This window comes from Vulpes lagopus, chromosome 13, assembly GCF_018345385.1.
Source record: "Vulpes lagopus strain Blue_001 chromosome 13, ASM1834538v1, whole genome shotgun sequence".
NCBI lineage: Eukaryota > Metazoa > Chordata > Mammalia > Carnivora > Canidae > Vulpes > Vulpes lagopus.
The window spans coordinates 8,451,241-8,475,228 of NC_054836.1; the positions used below are offsets into that span (position 1 = coordinate 8,451,241).

At 41.9% G+C, this 23,988-nt stretch overlaps 1 protein-coding gene across 6 annotated transcripts in view; it reads left to right on the forward strand.

The window, feature by feature from the left end:
- Positions 1 to 23,988, forward strand: part of LRGUK (leucine rich repeats and guanylate kinase domain containing) — a 117,524-nt gene that overhangs the window by 70,362 nt on the left and 23,174 nt on the right. For 3 of the 6 annotated variants that reach the window (XM_041728193.1, XM_041728190.1, XM_041728192.1), the window contains exon 16: positions 3,737 to 14,412. In XM_041728193.1, the coding sequence (XP_041584127.1) occupies positions 3,737 to 5,967 (2,231 nt within the window). In that variant the 3' untranslated portion in view covers positions 5,968 to 14,412. Of the gene's footprint in view, positions 1 to 3,736; positions 14,413 to 16,543; positions 16,684 to 23,988 lie in introns of those variants that run through there. The other 3 variants (XM_041728195.1, XM_041728194.1, XM_041728191.1) reach the window with 3 other exon arrangements.

A 23,988-nucleotide genomic window follows, 5' to 3' on the forward strand; every position in this document is an offset into this window, starting at 1 on the left:
AGCACTGAGGGCACCTCTGAGCTGCAGCACTTGAGCAGGACTCAGCCTGTACAGCCAGCAGGGCTCCAGCCCTCTGTATCCTGCAACCACCAGGATGCTGACTATTGGGTGTAGTTGCCATTTAGCGGGTTAATAGACCAGATAATGTGTGCATAGGAAAAGAGACTCCTGTTTTAAAGGGTGTAATAAAACTTCATTTATTTGGACCAATTAGGTTAGGCCTGTCGATTTCATGGAAAGTATGAATTATACAATTTGTTAAAATGTTATCCCTCTCAGATATGTTTAATAACTGAAATGGGGCCATCTAGTTATTGATTAATATGAGCCTCAGCTTTAAGAAGTAGATGGGAGGGTTTATAATTAATACATCAATTCACTGGCCTCAATAGACCCCCATTTTCCTGGCAGGTTTAGTGTTTTGGGAGATAATGTGTTTTCTTAAGAAGCCAAACACCTCATTTTATTTAAATAGTTAATCCATGAAGGACGTTACTGTTTTTGGTTGATCGTTTAAGGATAAACTTGCACATAAAGTGGCTTTGTGGAGGCCAGACATTATTCAAGTGAGTATTTAAAAATTCTAATGAGCATAGTCCTTACTAATAAAGCTTTTAAAGGATCTCTGGTGGCTTAAGAGTAGAGCCAGTGGCCTCTTGGAGTTTCAGGGCTGTAAAGTATATGCCAAGGAGGGCAGGTCAGATGTTCACAGGAAAGCAGGGCCCAACCATAGTCACCTCAAAATGAGCATCATGATTCCCCCAGAAGGAACCAGAGCCCCAGTGGGGTCACCGCCCCAGGCCTGGCTGGCTCTTATATTTTTGCTTCCACTCTGATTTTAAGTACTGTAGTTCAGATCTGTTTACGTGAAGACTTCCATTACTTACATAAATGGGACCCCTAGATCAATAATTTTAGCATAGTGGAATATTTTTAATATATAACTGAACTATCAAAGGTAAGAAATTAAAAATTTATAAGATTCTATGAAAGGCAGTGTAAGCAATTAGAAAATTGGACTGGAATTAGGAAGCCTTAGTCTTGTATCCTAAATTTTATCAATAATCATTGATTTGATTAGAGAAACCACTTTGAACTTCCATTTCTAAAAAGCAAAGCCAACTACATATAATATTATGGACCATTCTGGAATTAGAATTTGCTGAGGTTTTTTTCCCCCAGTTAATTAGACTGCCTATAAGGTAGGCTCCAGTACAAACAGAAATCTGGTGGCCAGTGGCATTGTTTTAATGCAAGCAGGAATCCTGTATCAATGCCAACTGAAAAGTATTCCTAGATATTTGAAGTGATAATACATAGCTTTATCTTTAGTAATTTTATGTTGCCAATTTGTAACTAAGAATGCAATTTTAATTTCTACTCTTAATGATGAAAGTAGAACAAAGTAACCTTGAAATCTATAGGTTATAAGTGTAGCAACCCCATCAGCCTAGACCCAGAAATGGGAACGTTTACCAGAGGAGAGACTAAGTGACTTTACGTTAAATGCACATACAAAATAGTAACTTGAATTACAGAGTGATTATAAAACCTTGAGGTACTAAGATGTACCATTAATTAAAAATGTTTATCAACCATGGTACAGATGATCTTATTATTTTTTCCCTATAGCAATGCAGATAATATTCATTTCTAAAGCCTGAAAACTAAAACAAAAACAAAAACAAAACAAAAAACAAAACCCTGAGTAAACAATACGGCTTTTGTAAAATAAGAAAAAACTCTATTCACAACTCAGTGTAAGGGATGGTTTTTATCCTCCATGTGTCTGTGTACAACCTATTTCCGGAATACTTATTTGGTGCTCCCAGTAAGCTTTTAAAAAGCTGATCCAACTACCACCCTGAGTCCCTGCTATAGAGATCATAGAACAAAATTATATTTGTGAATCATTATTTAGAATTCTGACTGATGGGAAAGGAAAATGATGATGGTGATGACTCAAATGGGGGGGAGGTGGAGGGGAGGGAAACTGAGCAATTTACTGGTCCCCAAACGGTGCCTTTATCTCTAATAAAGGGCAGTATATCATTTGCCAAATAATGTGAATTGTTGAATTGTAAAAGTGGGGAAAACATCCTTGTATGTCTGATCCTAGGAAACCAGGGGGTTTAACAACTAGGAAGAGCCTTCAGGATTGGGTCTCACTGTTCTTATGCCCTTCTGTTTTTTAAATTCCCTTTTTTGTGATTAAAAAAAAAACCACACACAGAATTAGCCATCTTAGCTTTTTAAGTGTACAATGTAATGGCATTCGCTACATTCACAGTGTTGTGTAACCATCACTACTACCTGTTTCCAAAAGTTATCAGCCCTGCCTCACTGAAACTCGATTCCCATTAGGCAGTAACTCCTCTTTAGTCCCCAGTAACTACTCATCCACTTTCTGTCTCTATGAATTGGCCTATTCTAGACATTTTTACTGTTCTTTTTTTAAATTTTAATTTTAATTTTTCATTTTTACTGTTCTTATATTTTAATTTGTTGCTTGACTAAATTCGTATTTAATCTATAGCGGTCATGAACTAGGGCTATAGGAATGATAAGCAGAGCCATCCCCTCGGAAACCTCACCAAGAGGCCAGCTTTTCCTTGTCTCTGCTTTTCCCCAACACCATCCCCAGAGACATCTGGTTCAACTGGAGGCCCAGACCAGGAGGTTCAGTGAAGACACAGAGTAGTCCGCGCTCATCCTGCTTTGTGAGGGAGAAGGGACAGTAGTCAGGAGCCTGGTTTGCTTCTGGGGTTGGACCAACCTTGGGTCATCTGAGAGGTCTAACTCAGCTTACAGTCACCTCAAAGTGAGCTGAGACTATTTTCTTCAAGGCTGTTCCACACTGCTGTGCCCTCTCTGACCACAGCATTTCAGAGCCATGTCCTGAAGACTGGGTTAAGATGTTATATGGACCACCAGAATATATATATGGGCTTCTGTCATAAACAAGTGCCTGCTGAGCTGATTGTGTCCATGGTTGGTCCATGAGACCAGAATCACACTGAGAACTTGCTCCCATGGTGATCGAAGGAAACGTCCCCTTCCCCACCCCATGACATTAATGTGCTAGTGGCCTCTGAGAGCCATTGCTGAAACCCAGGTAGACTTGGAGGGAAAAGACTGGCCCTGGAGGTAGGGCAGCAGCTGGGAGGGCAGATCCTCAGGAGTGGCTCCTCTAAGCCATGACACTGCATGCTTCTGTGGGATCCATTCTTTGCCTCCTTCCATTCAGTACTGACTTACTGCCTGTTGAGTTTCCTGTACCTTCCTGGTTCCAGTTTCTTGAAGGGGACTGCTATTAAACAAGGAAACAAATGGAACTTGCCCTAGCTTAGATGTATACCCTCTAGTTTCTACCATCAAAAGCAGCACTGACTTCTAAGCTGTGGAAATTTTAAATTTCATTTGCTTAAAAATTCTTGCCATTTGCAGACCTGGACATAAAATTTTGGTTCTGTGAATAAGCCTATCTATTTTTATTTACCGAAGCTCATGATTTCAGTTGGCTAAAATTGTTCTAAGTTCTATGAAATAAGAGAATTCTAGACACCTAGGATCCCCAAGGGGAAGAGATGGTTATAGTTCTCTCTGTGTAATTTTATTCTTTTCAAGGGCCTATGTGCATCAGAAAAGGAAAAGGTATTTTTTTGTCATTTCTAAAGTTCCTTAGTTACATAGTGTGTGTTAAGAGGTTTTTAGCTAACTTCTTTTTATATTAAAGCAGGAGCTCCTTCTAGCAAGAAGACCACCTCCGGGGTGCCAGCACACCTGGTCCCATCCCCAAGGCGCTTGGCAAAACTGCAAGCAGATGGCCAGATAACAGAACGTCTCTCTGGAATGCAGATTCAAACACAGGTCCCTGAAAACCAGAACCTAGCCCCCTTCCAGAACCAAGAGCTGACTCAGGGAGCAACCCATCAAGAAGAATGTTCTCCCAGTAGCCATGTCAGTGCTGAGCCTCCTCCGCAGTCCAGCTCATCAGCACTTGGTGTTTCCCAGCAGGCTCAGGACTTATCCCCAAACCAGAAGGAAAAGGATGTTCAACAATCAGATCTTTCTTCAAAAATAATAATGACAAATGTCCCCGAAAATGAGTCCATGACATCTGAGGTGAAAGCAGGTAAGATAGGGCAGCCTTCCATCACTCCTTCCCAAGAGCCTTCTCAGCACCCTGACCCAACTCCAGCTCACAGCCCTCAGCCGGACCAAGATGAGGAATCAGGGGAGGCCAAGGTAACCTCCACTGACCCTCTGCCATCTGAAGCCCTACAGGGGTCTGGCCCAACCTCCCCCAGCCCCCGGAGAACCCAGGATAAGGAAACTGAATCAGTAGCTCTGCCACCCAACAGTACCCGTTATGAGCCTCCAAGAGACCCTTCCCACCCGAATGGGGCCAAAACAGCAGGACCATCTCCAGAAGATTCTCAACAACCTCTAGCGGAAGGAACCCCAAAAGCAGAATATGTCCGGGTTAGCACTCCTTACCCAGAATTGCCACATCCTCAGGATTCAGCAGACCTCAAACAGACCCAGCACAGGGACAACGCAATGACCTTGCTTCCCAGAAGCTGGCTGGCTCCCACCAGGTTGCCTCAGCCGCAGGTCCTTGCTCCACTCCAGAGTCGGAGGCCCACACCCAAACTCCTCTCACCCAGCAGGGAGGAAGCTTTAGGAACAGCCTCAGATCAAACCATGACTCCCTCCCCCAGGCCTCCAGCAGCTCAGGAAGGAGACTCCAGTAAATTTCCTCCCATCAGCCCTCCCCAGTCCAAACCACCACAAAATCAGAGCCCCCATCTGGACCACAGCACTCAACAAGTCCAGGAAGGAAAGGTCAGGGAGGTGAAACTCCCTCTTATCAGCACCCCTGTCCAGGAGCACACGCCACAGGCTGCCCCTGATCTGCCCTGGGAAGAGGAGGCTCAGGTGGTTAGGCTTCCACAGATTCCCACCCCCTTCTCAGAACAACAGCTGCCCCAGAACCCCAGGGCTCACCATTATTCGAGGCCCGCAAAGGAAAGGCAAGCGCCCAAAGCAGGCCACTCCCCCAGCAAGAAGATTTCAGATGTGCAGGCTTTACCCCAAAACCGGGAGCCAGCACAGCAGATAGGAGCTAGGGGAAAAAAACTCCCTATTCAAAGAGAGACCACTGAAAGGCCAGGGCATCTGAAAAAGGCACTGCCTAGAGGCCGTCAGACAGCCTCGCAGCCAGAATCCCAGAGGAAGCTGACTTCCCCAAAGGTACCCGACCACCCTCGCCCCAGCCTGCCTCAGAGCCCTCAGGGGAGCCAGAGAAGAAAAGTCCAAATGCCAGAAATCTTTGAACTCCCCCAGGCCGAACCATTGCCTGAGGATCCCCTATTACACGTAGAGAAACGGGAGAAGGTACCTTATTCCAGAAAAAAGGCCCGTGCCAACGTCCCCCCAGATGACCTGGTTCAGAAGGTAGCCGTGACCCGAACAGGACCACCCTTGAAGAGAGAGCATTCTGGAGGAGTGCCTCAGGAAAATAAAGCTACCCTCAGTGGTGACCAACCAACTCAGGAGGGTCAGCGCCTGCCCAGGAGACCTCTCCAGAGTGTGGTGTCCTCTGCAGAGTCAAAACCAGACGATTCTGCTCCCAGGGAGCATCCGAGCAGGAAAGAAGAGGCTCATAGAAGGGGAAGGTTTCAGAAGAGGCAGGCTGCTTCGGGGTCCCCACAGCAGGCCTCCACCCAGCCGCCTGTCAGACAGACACCAGCCCATAGAGGGACCCGCCAGACCACAGAGAGCTCTGGCCGAAGGGACAGTGCTTCCAGGCAGCCTGCCAAAGACAAACACGACTGGAAACATGGGGGAACAGCAAAGGACAAGAGCTCTGTCGCCACGCCCCAGGCTCAGGTGTCTGCTGAGGAGCAGGCCGACTGGAAAGGAAGACGGCGAGCTCGGGGCAGTCAGAGCACCAAGGTTTAAGCCATCCTGGAGCCCCTGGGTCTTTAACGGCTGTGCCCCATTGGAGGCAGCGCTGTCACGGCAAGGAAAGCTATGGCCAGGGCACCAGGAGTCTATATAGCAGCTTCCTTCTGCCCCCCAGGAAACCTAGGCAGGTGGACAACAGCCCTCTCCAGCCATTGGATCCTTAGAAGGCAGCCAGCCTGTGCACCTCAGCGCCTCTGTCGTGGCTTGGCGCTGTGGCCTAGAGGAGCAGCCCCTAGAGCGGGCTACACCGCACACAGTGCCCCTGCGGCCATCTCCAGAGACGGTCCTAAAGCCTGGTGTCAGCAGGGCGCCTCTGTATCTAGACTTGTATGCATTCGAACTCTGGCTGAGGCTCTGTCATGTTGCCGTCGTTTTTGCTTAACTCATTAGGAAGGTTCACTTCTAAATGAGAAAATTCTCGCATACCACTGGCATTGAGGGAGCCAGAAGGAGAACCCTGAGGAAAGGAAGCCTTAGCGGTTTCTGGGCCTTGGTCACCCCCATAAAGATTCCCACCCCACGGTTCATTTGTGGGCAGAGGACACAGTTGTTTGCACACAGGACACGGTGACTGAAGCATGCTTCCAATTTGTAGATTTGCGTCGGCACATGTTACCTGCAACTTTTGCTTGAAATGTATTTTAAAATGAATACCTTCCTTCCGTCCCTGAATAGGAACCTCATGCCCATGCCTTTGTTATGCCAAACCACCTGGTTGAATCAGTTGAAAGAGTTGTTGGGGAAAGGGTCCAGGGGAGTCAGTTTTCCTTTACCGATCCTTTTCCTTTATAGATAAGAATTCTCTTGCTGGCAAGTGACAGGAGTCTAACCTGGGCCAGCTTACGGGAATCTGCAAGAAAGGAGTGGAATATCTCACACCACCAAACTCTGGGGAGGGCACAGTTGCAGCACAGCCTCAGATTGGAGACCAGTTACTGAACATAATGCAGACACTCAGCATCTCCAGTATTTTCTGTCATCAACTGGACTCTCATTGTTTTTCTTTCTCCATGATGGCTCTTTCTCTTTGATTTAGGTGGATTATATACAAGTTTCTACCCATGGCAGCAAATATGGCTACCAATATCTCTCAAGTTTTATATCTGGTTTTACATCTGGCAGCTCCCACCGCCAGAAAGGGATTAATTTACATGTTCCTTAATCCTAAAATTAAAAAAAAATTTTCAGGGAAAGGTATTGATTAGGTCAGGTGCTCACTCTTAAACTAATCTACTCAGGCCAGAGATGGGGTCACATACACATTAACCACTGGGCCTCCTCCTCAAGTATATGGAGGCTACATTCCCAGAAGGCAGCTAATTGTGAGCAAAGCAGCCAACCCAATATTTGACTCTTAAAACTAGGTATTTATTGAGTGCTTGCTGTGTGAAAAGCAGCATCTGAAGCTGTGTTTGGCATCCTGTATTTAAAAAATACCAAAAATTTGAGGACTCAGTGCCTATATAAATGGATCTTACCATATACAAAAGGTACGTGTTGACAAAATTAAATGTATGGCAAATATTATTTCAAGGTCAGGAAATTGACATTTTATAAATCCAAGATGCAGTCCTTTTGTAACATGAAGAGCCTGTGTTATACTAATAATTACCCTTTGAATTATCTGGTTTTCCAAAGATCATAGTGATAAGGTGATTTTTTTTTTAACATATAACTTCTATTGAGTTCAATCATCCAACCAGCATTGATCGAGCATCTCCTATATGCCAGATACTGTGCTAGTTGTTAGATGTACATAGCAAGATGACGAGTACACTTCAAGGAGCTCTTTTACTGAAAGAGATAGACAAGAGAGTTCATTACACCACCATGTGATTGGGGCAGCTGGAAGCCCCATAGCACACAGGGCTAGGTTCAATGTCAAATAGGCAAACCCACTTAGTAACTTTTCTGGAATATCATCAGGATACCAAGAAAGGACACCAAATGCAGCCTGGGATGGCAGAATTGGATCAGCCAATGCTTCCAAGAGGAGGTCCTCTTTCAGCCGAGTTCTCAGGGTCGCAAAATTAGATTGACAGGAGAGAGTGAAGGTTTCGCAGAAGAGGGAACAGTGTAAGCCTAAGCATGGCAGTAAGAGCAGGCACAGGATTTTTTTTCCTAAGGATCCAAATGTTAGGAGAGCTGTAGGTATCTCTAGATCCAAAGGGCAACTTGTGCTATGCTAATAATGAATTTCGAAACTTGATTTTCTAACAATGGAAAGCCATTGAAGAGTTAAATTTTTATCTTAGAGGTACATGTCTAGAGTTGGTATGGAGGATAAATTTAAGGTAGTCCATATAGGGGGTCAGAAGGATGGCTGGGAAGCTGTTGCAATAGTCCTAACAAGATGGTAAGGGCCTGAAATGAGACACTGTGGCAGGAATGGACAGATTCAGGAGGTATCTGGATTGGATTTGGGGGGGCGGGGGGAAGGACAGATGGGAAAGGGAGAAAATAAGGATAACTGCCCCTCATTTTATGAGCTGTGAATGGAGCATTTCAGAGGCACAATGACCACAGGTGAGAACTTTCAAAAAAAAAAAAAAAATACTTGGGTTTCCTCCTTGAGCAATGGGTCCTGAGGCTCCTTAAGCCATTGCTGTTGCTTTTTTATTAGGGTTCTAAACGGAAGTGAAAAGCCAAATTTCCCTTTGTCTTACTTAGCTGAAGCCCTGGCTCCCTTCCCAGGGGTTCATGATGTCATAAGGGTTGTGTTTTGATAGGACATAAAATGTCCTGGGTTCAGTGCAGCTGGGCAGCATTTTGTTTGTAGTCCAAAGAAAGGAGTAGTGACAATCATTGACCATTCTGTGGTGGGAGAATTTTACTGCTATTATGTTCTCAGCATAATGGAAATTTGTGCTTTTTAGTTGTATGAGAATTATCATTTTCTATCTATGTTGACAGAGTTCATATGACTTCCATTTGCTGTATTCCTCAGCAAAGTGATCTTTATGGGAAAGCAAAAAACATTTCAGACTTTAGTCCATTAGCTAATATGATCCTTTAGCTTTTTAAAGGAAGTCTGGCACCTAGTCTTGAAGTAAACAGGAATAAAAACCTTCAGATATTTAAGGAACAACATCAGTTATTTTCAAGCCTCAAAAGAGAATTGGACAAAGGACATGGTCAGGTTATTCACAAGTGAGGAGAGAAAAATGGCCAAAATAGATGTTAAAAAATAGTTACCTTTCACTACCTCTGTAAATTAAAATAGATTAGATTTAGGGGGTACCAAACTGGCAAAGATGGAAAGTAGATTAATGTCTATTCTTGGTGAGGTTAAGGGTAAGCACACTTTCTGTGTCGCCATTGAGAAAGTAAGTTGGCACAACTTTTGAGGGGACAGTTTGACAGTATCTGTCAGAGCCTTTAAATTTTGCCCATCTTTAATTTAGTAACTCTAAGACTTATCACAAGGAAGTGATCGATTTAGAAGGATGTTCCTATTAATGCCTTTATAATAAAATCTGGAAATAATACAGCCACCCAATGGGATTATAAAAATAAGTTATGGAAAAAAAGTTATGGTATAGCTATATGTAGGATGTGATGTTGCCATTATAATCATTTTGTAGAAGAATATAGAGAAGAGGAAAATATTTGTTACAATTAGGGAGGAAGTAGGTTTAGGAGGTGTATATAGCCCATTATTTCAGTTGTTTGTTCTGGGTGGTTGGATTATGGATCATTTTTATTTTCTCATTTATGCTTTTTAGTATTTTCCAAATTTTCTACAGCGAACCTGTGTTTATTCAGAAAAGGTTACATGGAACCACATTCACACATATGAAAATCTGTCTTGTGAAAGAGCAACCTTATGTTCTATTTCAATTTGGCATAATGAGGAACTTTCTAAAAGTTAGAAGTCCTGTACAGAGGAACAAACAGGCTTTCTTGAGAACTTAGAGGCTCTGTGTAGGGAATCTTACAGGAAGCCTCCATATGGTGGGTGATTAGTTGGACTGGATAAAACTTAAGGTTCCTTTTATGATCCATTTGTGACAACTGACTCTCCTGGCTGGGTATGAAGAATCCAGAACTGTAGTTTATTGAAAGTAGAGCTTAGTACTAGAAAATCACACCCAGTTAGGACTCAGAACAGTAGCTTCCAAGCTTTCAGACCCCAAACCTGTAACTAGAATATATTTTACAAAATCATGACCTACACACAGACACCCACAGGAGACACAAGTATGAAACAAACTCACTGCAGTGATGATACAGCCTGATGTTTTCTGTTCTGCTTAATCCTTATTTTAAAAAATGCTGGTCATAGCCTACTAAATGGATTCCACAATTTAGTTTGCAACCTGCAGTTTGAAAGACCCTGCCTGAGGGGATCCTTGGGTGACTCAGCGGTTTAGCGCCTGCCTTTGGCCCAGGGCGTGATCCTGGAGTCCCGGGATCGAGTACCGCGTTGTGCTCCCTGCATGGAGCCTGCTTCTGTCTCTGCCATTCTCTCCTTCTCTCTCTCTCTCTCTCTCTCTCTCTCCACCCCCCCATGTCTATCATAAATTAATAATAATAAATAAATAATAAACCTTTAAGAAAAACCCTGCCTGAGCTCTCTGGAGCTTTGGTATGGTGCTGTTCCTAGAGGCCTATTGACAAGATGCTTCCCTGCTCTAGTTGCTTCACGTGAGACGGGATGGGTTGACATGACTTATGCTGAATTCTTTTCTGGGACAATAGCAAGGATGCAATGTATTGGCAGTTACGCTCACTGTCAATTCAAGGGCTCCAGAGAATATATGTCCAAATCATATGCATACAAATATGTTCTTATGAAAAGCTAAAAAAAAAAAAAAACTTCAAAAAATATCTTGATCAGTCGTGTTTTCAGCACTAAGTACTTAGCTGACTGCCTTTCCTTTTGCTCCATGACAACCCTGAAATCATCTTGTTGGCGTAAAAGATCCTCCAAATTCTATTTAGATAATTGCACTATTTATATAGTATCTAGGACAATATGTTCATAAATGAATTTAATTACTTCAGTTTGAAAGACCTACTTCTAGAAATCACTTTCTTGACCAGGCATTCAGAGAAGAGAATAAGAAGAGCTGAGCTGTTTCTTTGTATTGATGATCGATAAATAATGTTAGACCACCAAATCTTTCATCTTCAAGGTGCAGGCAAGAGTGACGGCAAGATTAGCAAAAGCTGGGGGCCTTTTTTTTAAGTTTGTAACCTTAGAAATTATTTAAAATAACACCAATGGTCAAAATAACCATAGGGAATTCCAGCACTAGTACAGTCTAGCTGTGTGACCTTGGGCAAGTTACAGGGTTCTCATGTAGAAACAATAACAGTTCCTACCTCAAGATTGTGAGAAGTAAATGAGTTAATAAATTGAAGGGCAATGTCTAGCACATAGTGTGTATATGAGTGTTAGTCTGAACATGTAAGCAAATAAATCTTAAAAATAGCATTTTATCATTAATGGGATTTAACACGTCAAATTAGAAATACTTGGCAAACAGGATGGTCTTCTCTGACAATCCTTTTAAAAACTTCAACAACCTTGGTCGAATTAAGGAGCTTAGGCAGAATTAGAATAATATTGGAAAGAAATTGAAGTTGAGCAAAATGTTGCTGAGATCAAGAGATTGTTTTGCGGGCATTCACATGCAGCATCGCAGCTTGGAGAAGTGAGTTGGGGAAACACCAGCCCTAGGGTCATAATGAATTCTACTTGCAGATCCACGCATAAAAGGCTTGTCATGGCACCTGGCACATAGTACATGCTCATTAAATGCTATCTAGTATTGTTAGTTCCTTATTGATAAAACCATTTCTATCCTATGTTTCAGATTGGTTAGATAGTAAATACTATCAAGTGATTTAACTGGGAACTCAATTACCAGATAGTGGGCATTCTGTTTTCCTTTTGTGGTGAGATAAGACCAAGACTGACATTACAAGCTTACCTAATCTAAAGACCCTCAGTTTTCGCAAAGGAAAGTAAAGTGAGAAAGACCCGCCCCCCTCCCCCCCAAAAAAAGTCTTTCCTAGAGGAATTGACCAATGAAATAACATCTCTGAAAAGGCTGTTCTTGAAGGACAAGTGTTTAGGGAGCACCTCACGCTTGCCAGAGGTGAGAGTTTAGGCTTGGGTGGAAGTCTCATCACCAGCCTCATTATAAAACATATTTAAAGAAGAAGGTTTTCCTGTCTATGCAGGCTCCCCGAAGGTTTCTTTGCGATCTCCTCCTCCTCCTTCCTCTTGCCCAAATGCTATATGTATGCAGATCTTATATGTCAAGTTTCCAGTCTTGAAATTTGCCTGTCCTATATCTTAACTCCTTCAAAGCATCAATTAACTACTTCGTCATAAATTCATCCACTTAAAAAAACCCCAGAGATTCAGGGTTCTAGTGTTATATGTTTTATTTGATTTTATTTTTAAGTTTATGTTTTTATTTGTAAGTAAGCTCTATACCCAGCATTGGGCTGGAACTCTCAACCCTGAGATCTAGAGTCGCCTCCTCCACTGACTGAGCCAGCCAGGCACCCCTCTTATATATGTTCTAATTAGGACATTCTAAATACGGGGCCCAAGTATTCAGCCCGTTCGTTCAGCTGTACCAAGCAGGTTTCAGTGTGAAGTTCAATGGAAAGAAATATTTCTCTTTTGTACCTCATTCTGTGTGAGAATACACATTCACATGCTTTGTCCTCAGAATCTGTTCTCTAAGTAGCTGATTATTTCTTTGACTGGAAACTCAAGAATAGAGCACTTTACTGCTTGAACAGTTTAATCAATGTATTCATATATATATATATATATATATATATATATATATATATATATGGACATTATTACTCTATTTCCTTGGACTTGTTAGCTTTCCACATATAAAAGCTTATTTTGCTATGGAAAATTATGGATACTATGTGATTGTGTGTTTTTTGCTTTTATTCCTTCCTTGGAAGCACAGATAAGACTTTTGAGATTTAATTCTGCCCTAGAAAAATATAGCTTTTTTCAGAACCTTTAGTTTTGTGATAATACTTCCAAATTAACTGAGTTTTCCTTTAATTTTCCATTAAAATTATGTAAATCTCATTAAAAATAAACAGTGTATCACAGATTGTTGTGCATTAATTTGGTTTGGGCCTTTTTTATAGTTACAGCTTCAGTATTGAGACTCCTTTATAGTGGTTTTACAAGTACCTATGTATTATGTATGTATTTAATCATTGAGGGATAACTTATTCTTGCCAGTTAAAAAACAAAAACAGTTACCTGAATAAACATGTGTTGTTGTTTTTTTAAACCCCATTTGAGTGGGGGTGGGGGAAATGAATGATTCTGAAACCATTGGTTATCTGAGAACTTCTGTTGAAAATTAAAACCTGTTTCCAAGTCATACATTTTTGATTGTCTTGAAAAAGAGACAAATTCTAGGTTTTTTTTTTCAAAGAGCGACAAATTCTTCATTTTCCCCCAGGGTTTTATTTAAATGTCAAAAACTCTATATATTTACAAGTGTTTAGTCTCATATTTTTGAACAGGAAAATGACTTAGTTGCTTTGCTATATAAATAGGCTTATTAATGTAGAAAAATTGGTTATTAAAGTAGGGGTTTTGTTTCTCAAAATATTCAGTCTGATTCCCAAATTCTAATTTTATTACAAGTTATTGACATGGCCATGTGGCTGTGTGCCAGTAATGTCAGATCAACATTTTGTGTTGCCTCTCTTTATGTAGGAAAAGGCCTCGTTTAGTCTGTGTGATGGTATGATATTAAATATATACTCAAAATGTTTTATTCTTGGGTACCTGGCTCCTACTGCATTTGTTATTTAGGTTGGATTATCTGCTGCTGCTTTTAAAATGTTTAATGTGAATTATTTTAACTCTCTTGACTGCAAAGGGATAGGGGTCTAAATAAAAAAAGGTCTAAGCTACTTAGAATTAATTTGAGATGTACTTCCACTTGATCCAGGTAATTCATTTATATTTTCTGGCATTTAATAATGATACTAATATATAAAATAATTTTAAAATATGTCATGCATAATTAAATTCATTTGTGCTTCATGGTAGGTGTTTAAATAAATTTAACCAGCCCTTTATACTGAAGAACTTTGTTGTTTTTGTGGACTGTGATTTATACATATATTTTAATGTTGCCTTAAGGTTGACTTTAATTTAGATACTTTGAATAATATTATGTTAAGAAACTTTTGTTGCAGGGTATTATAACAATGATAATTATATATTTTTAATTGAGAAGCAAAATACTTTGTCTATTGATATATTAAAACATTAGAAACTGTCTTAAGAACTGTATGAAATCCTCATTATAGGAGTCCAAGTCATTGAAGTAGTGGCATTGCAAGGTAATTTAATAGTAATGGAAACACATTATCTTTACCCAAAATATATTTTTGAGAAACCATAAAGACATTAAATTGTTGGAATTATAGTCCTCTTGTATCATCAGATTGAACTGGAATTGTTCACACCATGACGTAAGACCTAAGACAGATTGCTTATATCTCAGAAAGGTAGAAGAAGGAACCCTGACACATATACTGTACTTTGAGTATGCTTTTGTATTTATATATAATATTGGAAATTTTGTGGAAATTCTCTCAATAAATATAGCTTCTATTTCTTTACTGTTTTAACTTTTCTCAAATTTATCTGGTCTTTTTCCCAATGCTCTTGGTTCTTAGAGTCCCATCAAGAGGACAGGTGTTCTGTTTCTCTCTCTCTTTTAAATGAGCACAGGATCTATCCTCTCCATCTCATTCCACCCCTTGCATCAGCCATGTCAATTCTTTACGTAATTCAGTTATGTTAGGTATGTTCCTGGGTCCTTATATGAAGCCCCTCTTTCTGCACAATAATGCCTTTGTCCCAGATATTTAAATGCTTCTTTTGTGGTTTTAGATGTCTGTCCAGATGTCACCCCCTTAGAGAGGACTTCTCTGACCATCACACCCTTTCTCACTCTGTCCCCTTATCTGGCTTCCCGTTGCTTCGTTGTACTTACTGCCACCTGCCATCATCTGAGTGTTGTCTCTCCCCAACATTAGAATGTAATTCCCACAGCTCAGGACTTTTTAATCTGCTGCTGTGTCCCCAACGTCCAGCTCACTGGCTGACTCACAGGAGGTACTCAACAAATATGGATCTAATGGCTTTTCCATCAGGAAGATTTAACAGAGGAGGTCTCCACACAAGATCATCCCTTGTTATCACTAGGACTGTTGTTATAACCGTAGTTACCTCAGTGTTCCTTAGTTTGGACTATTGCCTGGAATTCCTTGGATGTGGATTCCCTCATTTGCTGCATCTTCTGATTCTCTCTCTCTCTCTCAAGGCAGGTGCTGGGTTGTGGAGCTTTAGACTTCCCAACATGATTAAATACTTTCAGTTGTCTACAACAGCACTTTCCTTACCTTATTGGCCTAGGATTGCCATGCAGTCGGGTGTTGCAGGCAGGCGGGGTTGGAGTTGAGGTTCCATACCAGCACACAACACAGCATCTGAGGCCTGCCTTCCCACAAGTGTCTCTGCCCTCGTCCAGGTGACACCTGTGGTCCAGGCACAGTCCTGGGTCTGAGTGCTGAGACTTCCAGACCCCCCCTCTGCAGCTCCTCACCTCATCAAGGAGCCCAGGTCTTCTGCATCAAGAACCTAGGCGCTGCCCTCTCTCTGTACAGAAGCCTCAGCCCCAGAAGCACTCTGACTTCTTGGTATCAGTTCCCACTCTTCCGACTTGGAACCTTCACTTCCAGCACCTGGAAATTTTTCTTTCTTGGTTTCTCAGCTTTGCTATGTATGATGCAAAATAAATTTCTGTCCTATATTACCAAGTGTTTTCTTGTCTTTGGGTGGAGGGAGCTTCCCATGTCTGCTCAGTCAGCCATATTGATTGGTGGGACATGTGGAAATAATTTATTTTAGCATTTAAAAAATTTTGAAATTTAGCATCTTTAGAGCAATATTCCTAAAAATGTTGACACTCCTATATGTCCAAAAGCACTTACACCAGGGATCCCTATGGGTGAGCAGTAATAGAAACTTTTATTCTTTATATTCCAGGTCTCTGGGCAGTCTAATGTTTTAAAGGAAACTTTCAGCATTATTTATGAATAAATTCTGTAAACAGTGACCTCATCATCCTTTCCATTATTTTTTTTAAGTTTATTCTCTGCATTGCATATTTTATTTTCTTTCTAGCCTTTTAGGGGAGTTTTATCAAATGGAATTTAATTATCAGTGTGGCTTTTCAGTTATGTACTGTGTGTGCCAAGGTTTACTTCGGTTCCCTTTCTAAGGCTATACTGGTGAGCACCAAGTGTACTCCCAGGACATTTCTACTAGGTGCTATCACCTGACTTTCCTATAATCAATAATAATTATTACCTTGTTTCCTAAGACATATTTTAATTATCTTACTCTCAAGTTGAAACACACACACTTTATTCATTTTGCTGTGTTTGGGACAGTCCAGACACAAAGCATTTCCCTCACTTCACAAAGTTTCCCCTACCCCTTTTCATGCCTTTTACCTGTAAACTTTGGTTTCTTCCCTACCAGATATTAAGATACCTCAGCTGAAATCTGAAGAGCCTTCTAGGAAGCTCACCACTTGGACTTTGTGTGATTTGCTGGAGTCTACAGACAGAAACTACTTTGTGAAATTATGGGCCAAACTTGCAGCCAAAAAAACCCCAGTGGTAAGGAGGGGTGGGAGGGGTAGATCAGCCCAAAAGGGGATTTGGTATTTTCAGACTAACTTTCGCCAAAACTCAACTCTGGTATCAGCTGAAGACAAATTTTTTGCCTCTTTCTACACCTGTAGGGATAGACATGGGTTCTACAAAGAGTATTCAGTGTAGCTTTTGTGGGTCCCTTTCCCTACCCTTTGTCAATACTCTGACAGCCCTTTTATTTAGCAAGAATAGAAAAGCACTTCTTTGATAGAATTAACATGATAAAATATGTATTCCAACAGAAAACTTGTTTTCTTGTGGGGTAAAATTTTGAGTGTTCTTGCGCTGAGCCTTCAAAGCAAGTTCACTCAGAGGCCCCTTTTTAATGATTTTGCAGCATTTAAGCCAATCATACAATTTTGTCCCAATTCAGTTCTTGGGCCGCTCAGAAAAATCAGAAAAACCATATGTGCATGAGTGCTGACTACAGAGGGATCACTGCATGCAGATTAGGGCGTGTTCATTTTCCCTTTGTGATGGTTTCATAGGATGATCTGGGAATGTGAAGAGGCCTAACTCACGGCAACTGCAGTTGCTCCAGATTCGATGGGACTTGCCTTTCAGTGATCAGCTCGTAGTTTGTGTTTCCTTACGGCTAGGCTGTTGTGAGCAAATCATCCATCACGTCATATAGGCTGTGGTGGAAAGAATCAGACTAGTTACTTCAGATGAAAAGTCTCAGGCTGTGGTATATCCAGGCCTCACTTTGCAGTCTGCTTGGAGGAAGTCATAGGATGTCAGTATTCAAGGGGCAAGGAACAGATGCCCGTTCAAGCCAGCCTGAGTAAGAGGTACCTCCAAATAAAAAAATGTAACGAGTGGGTTTCCAGTGCATCATGAACAGGGCTGAAGTACAGACCTCACAGGACCAGCTCTAGGATTAACCAGTAAGGTGCTAGGGTTTCTCTGCCTTCCAGAGGCAGCAAGTGCCTGTCATCTCTGCTCCTGTTTCTAGAATGTTCTGTTGCACCCTCCCTCCTGGCCAGCCTCCTCCACTCAGGCCGGCTCCTCTCCCTTGTAGCTTGAACTCCCTCTCGTTCACGCTGGCCCCAGCTCTCCATGGCCTCTTGGCTCTATGCTTACAATTCCTGACAACTTCTTTCCATCATTCATATTGTGGGAGGCCCAGAGAACCCAGTTGTCCCAGCTGTACTTTTCAAGCCATTCTACAGAGTCCACATGAGACTGCTTGTCCAGTCACCTGTGGAAGGGCAAAGAGCACAGGTACAGATTAGGGCTTCTTAGGAGGAGCAGTGGGTGGGTGCACCCTAAACATGTAAATAATATGAATTTGTGCCACAATACTTAGGTGCAGGTAACATCATATTGATTCATCCAAAATAAATTAATTCTGGACTTGTTCCCATCCACCAGGATCCATGGGAAGTCAGTCAGTAGGAATTGGAATAGGGGCGGGGCAAGATGGTGGAAGAGTAGGGTCCCCAAGTCACCTGTCCCCACCAACTTACCTAGATAACTTTCATATAAGCCTGAAAACCTATGCATCTGACCTGAGATTTAAAGAGAGAACAGCTGGAACGCTACAGAGAGAAGGATTTTTGCTTTTAACAAGTAGAAAGGTGGAAAAAATAAAAAAGAATCAAGGGAGGAGGAGCCCCGTGAGGAGCCAGGCTAAAGCTGGGTGGCAGGAGCCTCAGGACAAGAAAGCCCAGCCCCGGAGAAGCAGGAACTTTAAGAATCTGCTCCGGATTCTTCCCGGATGGAAAGGCGCTCACAGGGAAACCGGGCAGAAGCGCAGGAGGGGCAGTGGAGCCTCCAGGTTCCTAGGGTCACTAACAGAGGAGGGGCCCCCGGGGGAGAGTGCCCCACACACCGCCAGCCGATCTCCCTGGCGGGGCCTCGGGAGCAACTCAGGCGGCCGCTCCGGGTGGAGGGGGCTGCACCTGCTGCTTTCGGGAGCTGTGGCCGGGACCCCAGGGTGCCGGGACACGGCCCAGGATCCGGCCTCCCCCGGGACAGGCAGAGGCCAGGAGGGCCCAGGACAGCGAGGACGCTCCTGCCCCGAGCTGAGCAGATCAGCGGCCCCGCCCCGGAGCCTCCAGGCCCTGCAGACAGAGAGCTCCGTGGTTACTGCGGGGGCTGACTCTAGGGCTGCAGAGCTGGCTGCCGCCACTGGGGCTGTACTTCCTCCTGGTGTCACCCTGTGCCTGGGAGGGGCGGGGCTGCCAGGGAACAGGGGCCTCACAGGATAAACAGCTCCGGCTGACCCGTGCACCAGGCAGGGGACGGGCAGCTCCCCCAGGTGCTCAAACCTGAGAATCAGCACAGCAGGCCCCTCCCCCAGAAGACCAGCTGAAAGGACAGTGGAAGAGCAAGTTCTTGGCTGAGCAGCACTGGAAAGCTCCAGGGGAAGTCAAGGGATTTATTTACAGTATATAGAACCAGAGGATATCTCTCCTTGTTGTTTTTGTTGTTGTTGTTGTTGTTGTTGTTGTTTTTCTTCTTTTTTTCTTCCTTTTTCCAGTACAATTCGTTTCTAGCCCCTCTGCACTGAGCAAAATGACTAGAAAGAAGAACTCATCACAAAAGAAAGAATCAGAAACAGTCCTCTCTGTCACAGAGTTACAGAATTTGGATTACAATTTGATGTCAGAAAGCCAACACAGAGGCACAATTATAAAGCTACTGGTGGCTCTGGAAAAAAGCATAAAGGATTCAAGAGACTTCATGACTGCAGAATTTAGATCTAATCAGGTCGAAAATAAAAATCAATTAAATGACATGCGATCCAAACTAGAGGTCCTAACGATGAAGGTTAATGACGTGGAAGAAAGAGTGAGTGACATAAAAGACAAGTTGATGTCAAGGAAGGAAGCTGACGAAAAAAGAGAAAAAAGACCATGATGAAAGGTTAAGGGAAATAAATGACAGCCTCAGAAGGAAAAATCTAGGTTTAATTGTGGTTCAGAGGGCGCCAAAAGGGACAGAGGACCAGAAACCATATTTGAACAAATCATACCTGAGAATTTCTCTAATTTGGAAAGGGAAACAGGCATTCAGATCCAGGAGATAGAGAGATCCCCCCCTAAAATTAATAAAAATCGTTCAACACCTCAACATCTAATAATGAAACTTGCAAATTCCAAAGATAAAATCCTTAAAGCATCAAGAGACAAGACATCCCTAACCTTTATCGGGAGAAGTATTAGATTAACAGCAGACCTCTCCACAGAGACCTGGCAGGCCAGAAAGGGCTAGCAGGATATATTCAGGGTCCTAAATGAGAAGAACATGCGGCCAAGAATACTCTATCCAGCAAGGCTCTCATTCAGAAAAGAAGGAGAGATAAAGAGCTTCCAAGATAGGCAGGAACTGAAAGAATATGTGACCACCAAACCAGCTCTGCAAGAAATTTTAAGGGGGACTCTGTAAAAGAAAGAGGTAGTCCAAAGAAATAATCCACAAAAACAAGGACTGAATAGGTATCATGATGACACTAAATTCATATCTTTCAATAGTAACTCTGAACATGAATGGGCTTAATGATCCCATCAAAAGACGCAGGGTTTCAGACTGGATGAAAAACAAGACCCAACTATTTGCTGTCTACAAGAGACTCATCTTAGACCTACACCCTGAAAATGAAAGTTTGGAGAACCATTTACCATTCAAATGGTCCTCAAAAGAAAGCAGAGGTAGCCATTCTCCTATAAGATAAATTAAAGACTGTAGTAAGAGATGTAGAGGGATACTATATCATACTTAAAGGATCTATCCAACAAGAGGACCTAACAATCATGAATACTTATGCCCTTAATGTGGGAACTGCCAAATATATCAATAACCAAAGACATACTTAGATAATAATACACTAATAGTAGGAGACTTCAACATGGCACTTTCTGCAAATGACACATCTTCTAAGCACAATATCTGCAAAGAAACAAGAGCTTTAAATGATACACTGGACCAGATGGATTTCACAGATATCTACAGAACTTTACATCCAAATGCAACTGAATACACATTCTTCTCAAGTGCACATGGAACTTTCTCCAGAATAGACCACATACTGGGTCACAAATCAGGTCTGAACCGAGACGAAACGATTGGGATCGTCCCCTGCATATTCTCAGACCATAATGCTTTGAAACTTGAACTCAATCACAAGAAGAAATTTGGAAGGAATTCAAAAACGTGGAGGTTCAAGAGCATCCTGCTAAAAGATGAAAGGGTCAGGAAATTAGAGAAGAATTAAAAGGATTCATGGAAACTAATGAGAATGAAGATACAACCATTCAAAATCTTTGGGATACAGCAAAAGCAGTCCTGAGAGGGAGATATATCACAATACAAGCATCCCTCAAAAAATTGGAAAATCGCAAATACACAAGCTATCCTTGCACCTAAAGGAACTGGAGAAAGAAGAGCAAATAAAACCTACACCAAGCAGAAAAAGAGAGTTAATAAAGATTCGAGCAGAACTCAATGAAATAGAGACCAGAAGAACTGTGGAACAGATCAACAAAACCAGGAGTTGGTTCTTTGAAAGAATAAGATAGATAAACCATTAGCAAGCCTTTTTAAAAACAAAGGAGACAAGACTCTAATTAATCAAAACATGAATGAAAAAGGAGAGATCACCACCAATACCAAGGAAATACAAACGATTTTAAAAACGTATTATGAGCAGCTATACACTAATAAATTAGACAATCTAGAAGAAATGGACACATTTCTGGAAAACCATAAACTACCAAAACTGGAACAGGAAGAAATAGAAAACCTGAACAGGCCAATAACCAGGGAGGAAATGGAAGCAGTCATCAAAAACTCCCAAGACACAAAAGTCCAGGGCCAGATGGCTTCCCAGGGGAATTCTATTAAATGTTTAAAGAAGTAACAATATCTATTTTACTAAAGCTGTTCCAAAAGATAAAAAGGGATGGAATACTTCCAAACTCGTTCTATGAGGCCAGCATCACCTTAATTCCAAAACCAGACAAAGACCCCACCAAAAAGGAGAATTATAGGCCAATATCCCTGATGAACATGGATGCAAAAATTCTCAACAAGATACTAGCCAATAGGATACAACAATACATTAAGAAGATTATTCACCATGACCAAGTGGGATTTATCCCTGGGATGGAAGGCTGGTTCAGCACTCGTAAAGCAATCAATGTGATAGGTCATCAACAAGAGAAAAACAAGAACCATATGATCCTCTCAATAGATGCAGAGAAAGCATTTGACAAAATACAGCATCCATTCCTGATCAAAACTCTTCAGAGTGTGGGGATAGAGGGAATATTCTTCAGCACCTTAAAAGCCATCTATGAAAAGCCCACAGCAAATATCCTTCTCAATGGGGAAGCACTGGGAGCCTTTCCCCTAAGATCAGGAACAAGACAGGGATGTCCACTCTCACCACCTCTATTCAACATAGTACTGGAAGTCCTAGCCTCAGCAATCAGGCAACAAAAAGAAATAAAAGGCATTCAAATTGGCAAAGAAGAAGTCAAACTCTCCCTCTTCACCGATGACATGATACTCTACATAGAAAACCCAAAAGACTCCACCCCAAGATTGCTAGAACTCATACAGCAATTTGGCAGTGTGGCAGGATACAAAATCAATGCCCAGAAATCAGTGGCATTTCTATACACTAACAATGAGACTGAAGAAAGAGAAATTAAGGAGTCAATCCCATTTACAATTGCACCCAAAAGGATAAGTTAAACCTAACCAAAGAGGTAATGGATCTATACTCTTAAAACTACAAACCATTTCTGAAAGAAATTGAGGAAGACACAAAGAGATGGAAAAATATTCCATGCTCATGGATTGGAAGAATTAATATTGTGAAAATGTCAATGCTACCCAGGGAAATTTACACATTTAATGCAATCCCTATCAAAATACCATGGACTTTCTTCAGAGAGTTGGAAAAAATCAGCTTAAGATTTGTGTGGAATCAGAAAAGACCCCAAATAGCCAGGGGAATATTGAAAAAGAAAACCAGAGCCGGGGGCATCACAATGCCGGATTTCAGGCTGTACTACAAAGCTTTGATCATCAAGACAGTGTGGTACTGGCACAAAAACAGACACATAGATCAATATAACAGAATAGAGAATCCAGAAATGGGCCCTCAACTCTATGGTCAACTAATCTTCGACAAAGGAGGAAAGACTATCCACTGGATGAAGGACAGTTTCTTCAATAAATGGTGCTGGGAAAATCGGACAGCCACGTGCAGAAGAATGAAACTAGGCCACTCTCTTTCACCATACACAAAGATCAACTCAAAATGGGTGAAAGATCTAAATGTGAGACAAGAATCCATCAAAATCCTAGAGGAGAACACAGACAACATCCTTTTTGAACTTGGCCACAGCAACTTGTTGCATGATACATCTATGAAGGCAAGGGAAACAAAGCAAAAATGAATTATTGGGACTTAAGATTAAAAGCTTCTGCACAGCAAAATAAACAGTCCACAAAACTAAAAGATAACCTACATATGGTAGAAGATAGTTGCAAATGACCTATCAGATAAAGGGCTAGTATCCAAGATCTATAAAGAATTTATTAAACTCAACAGCAAATAAACAATCAAATCATGAAATGGGCAAAAGACATGAACAGAAATCTCACAGAGGAAGACATAGACGTGGCCAACAAGCACATGAGAAAATGCTCCACATCACCGGCCATCAGGGAAATACAAATCAAAACCACAATGAGATACCACCTCACACCAGTGAGAATGAGGAAAATTAACAAGACAGGAAACAACAGATGTTGGAGAGGATCCCTCTTGCACTGTTGGTGGGAATGTGAACTGGTGCAGCCACTCTGGAAAACTGTGTGGAGGTTCCTCAAGGAGTTAAAAATAGACCTGCCCTACGACCCAGCAATTGCACTGCTGGGGATTTACCCCAAAAATCAGATGCAGTGAAATGCCGGGACACCTGCATCCAGATGTTTATAGCAGCAATGGCCATAATAGTCAAACTGTGGAAGGAGCCTCCGCGTCCATCGAAAGATGATGGATAAAGAAGATGTGGTCTATGTTTACAATGGAATATTCCTCAGCCATTAGAAATGACAAATACCCACCATTTGCTTCAACGTGGATGGAACTGGAGGGTATTATGCTGAGTGAAGTAAGTCAATCGGAGAAGGACAAACATTATATGGTTTCATTCATTTGGGGAATATAAAAAATAGTGAAAGGGAATAAAGGGGAAAGGAAAGAAAATGAGTGGAAATGTCAGTGAGGGTGATGGAACATGAGAGACT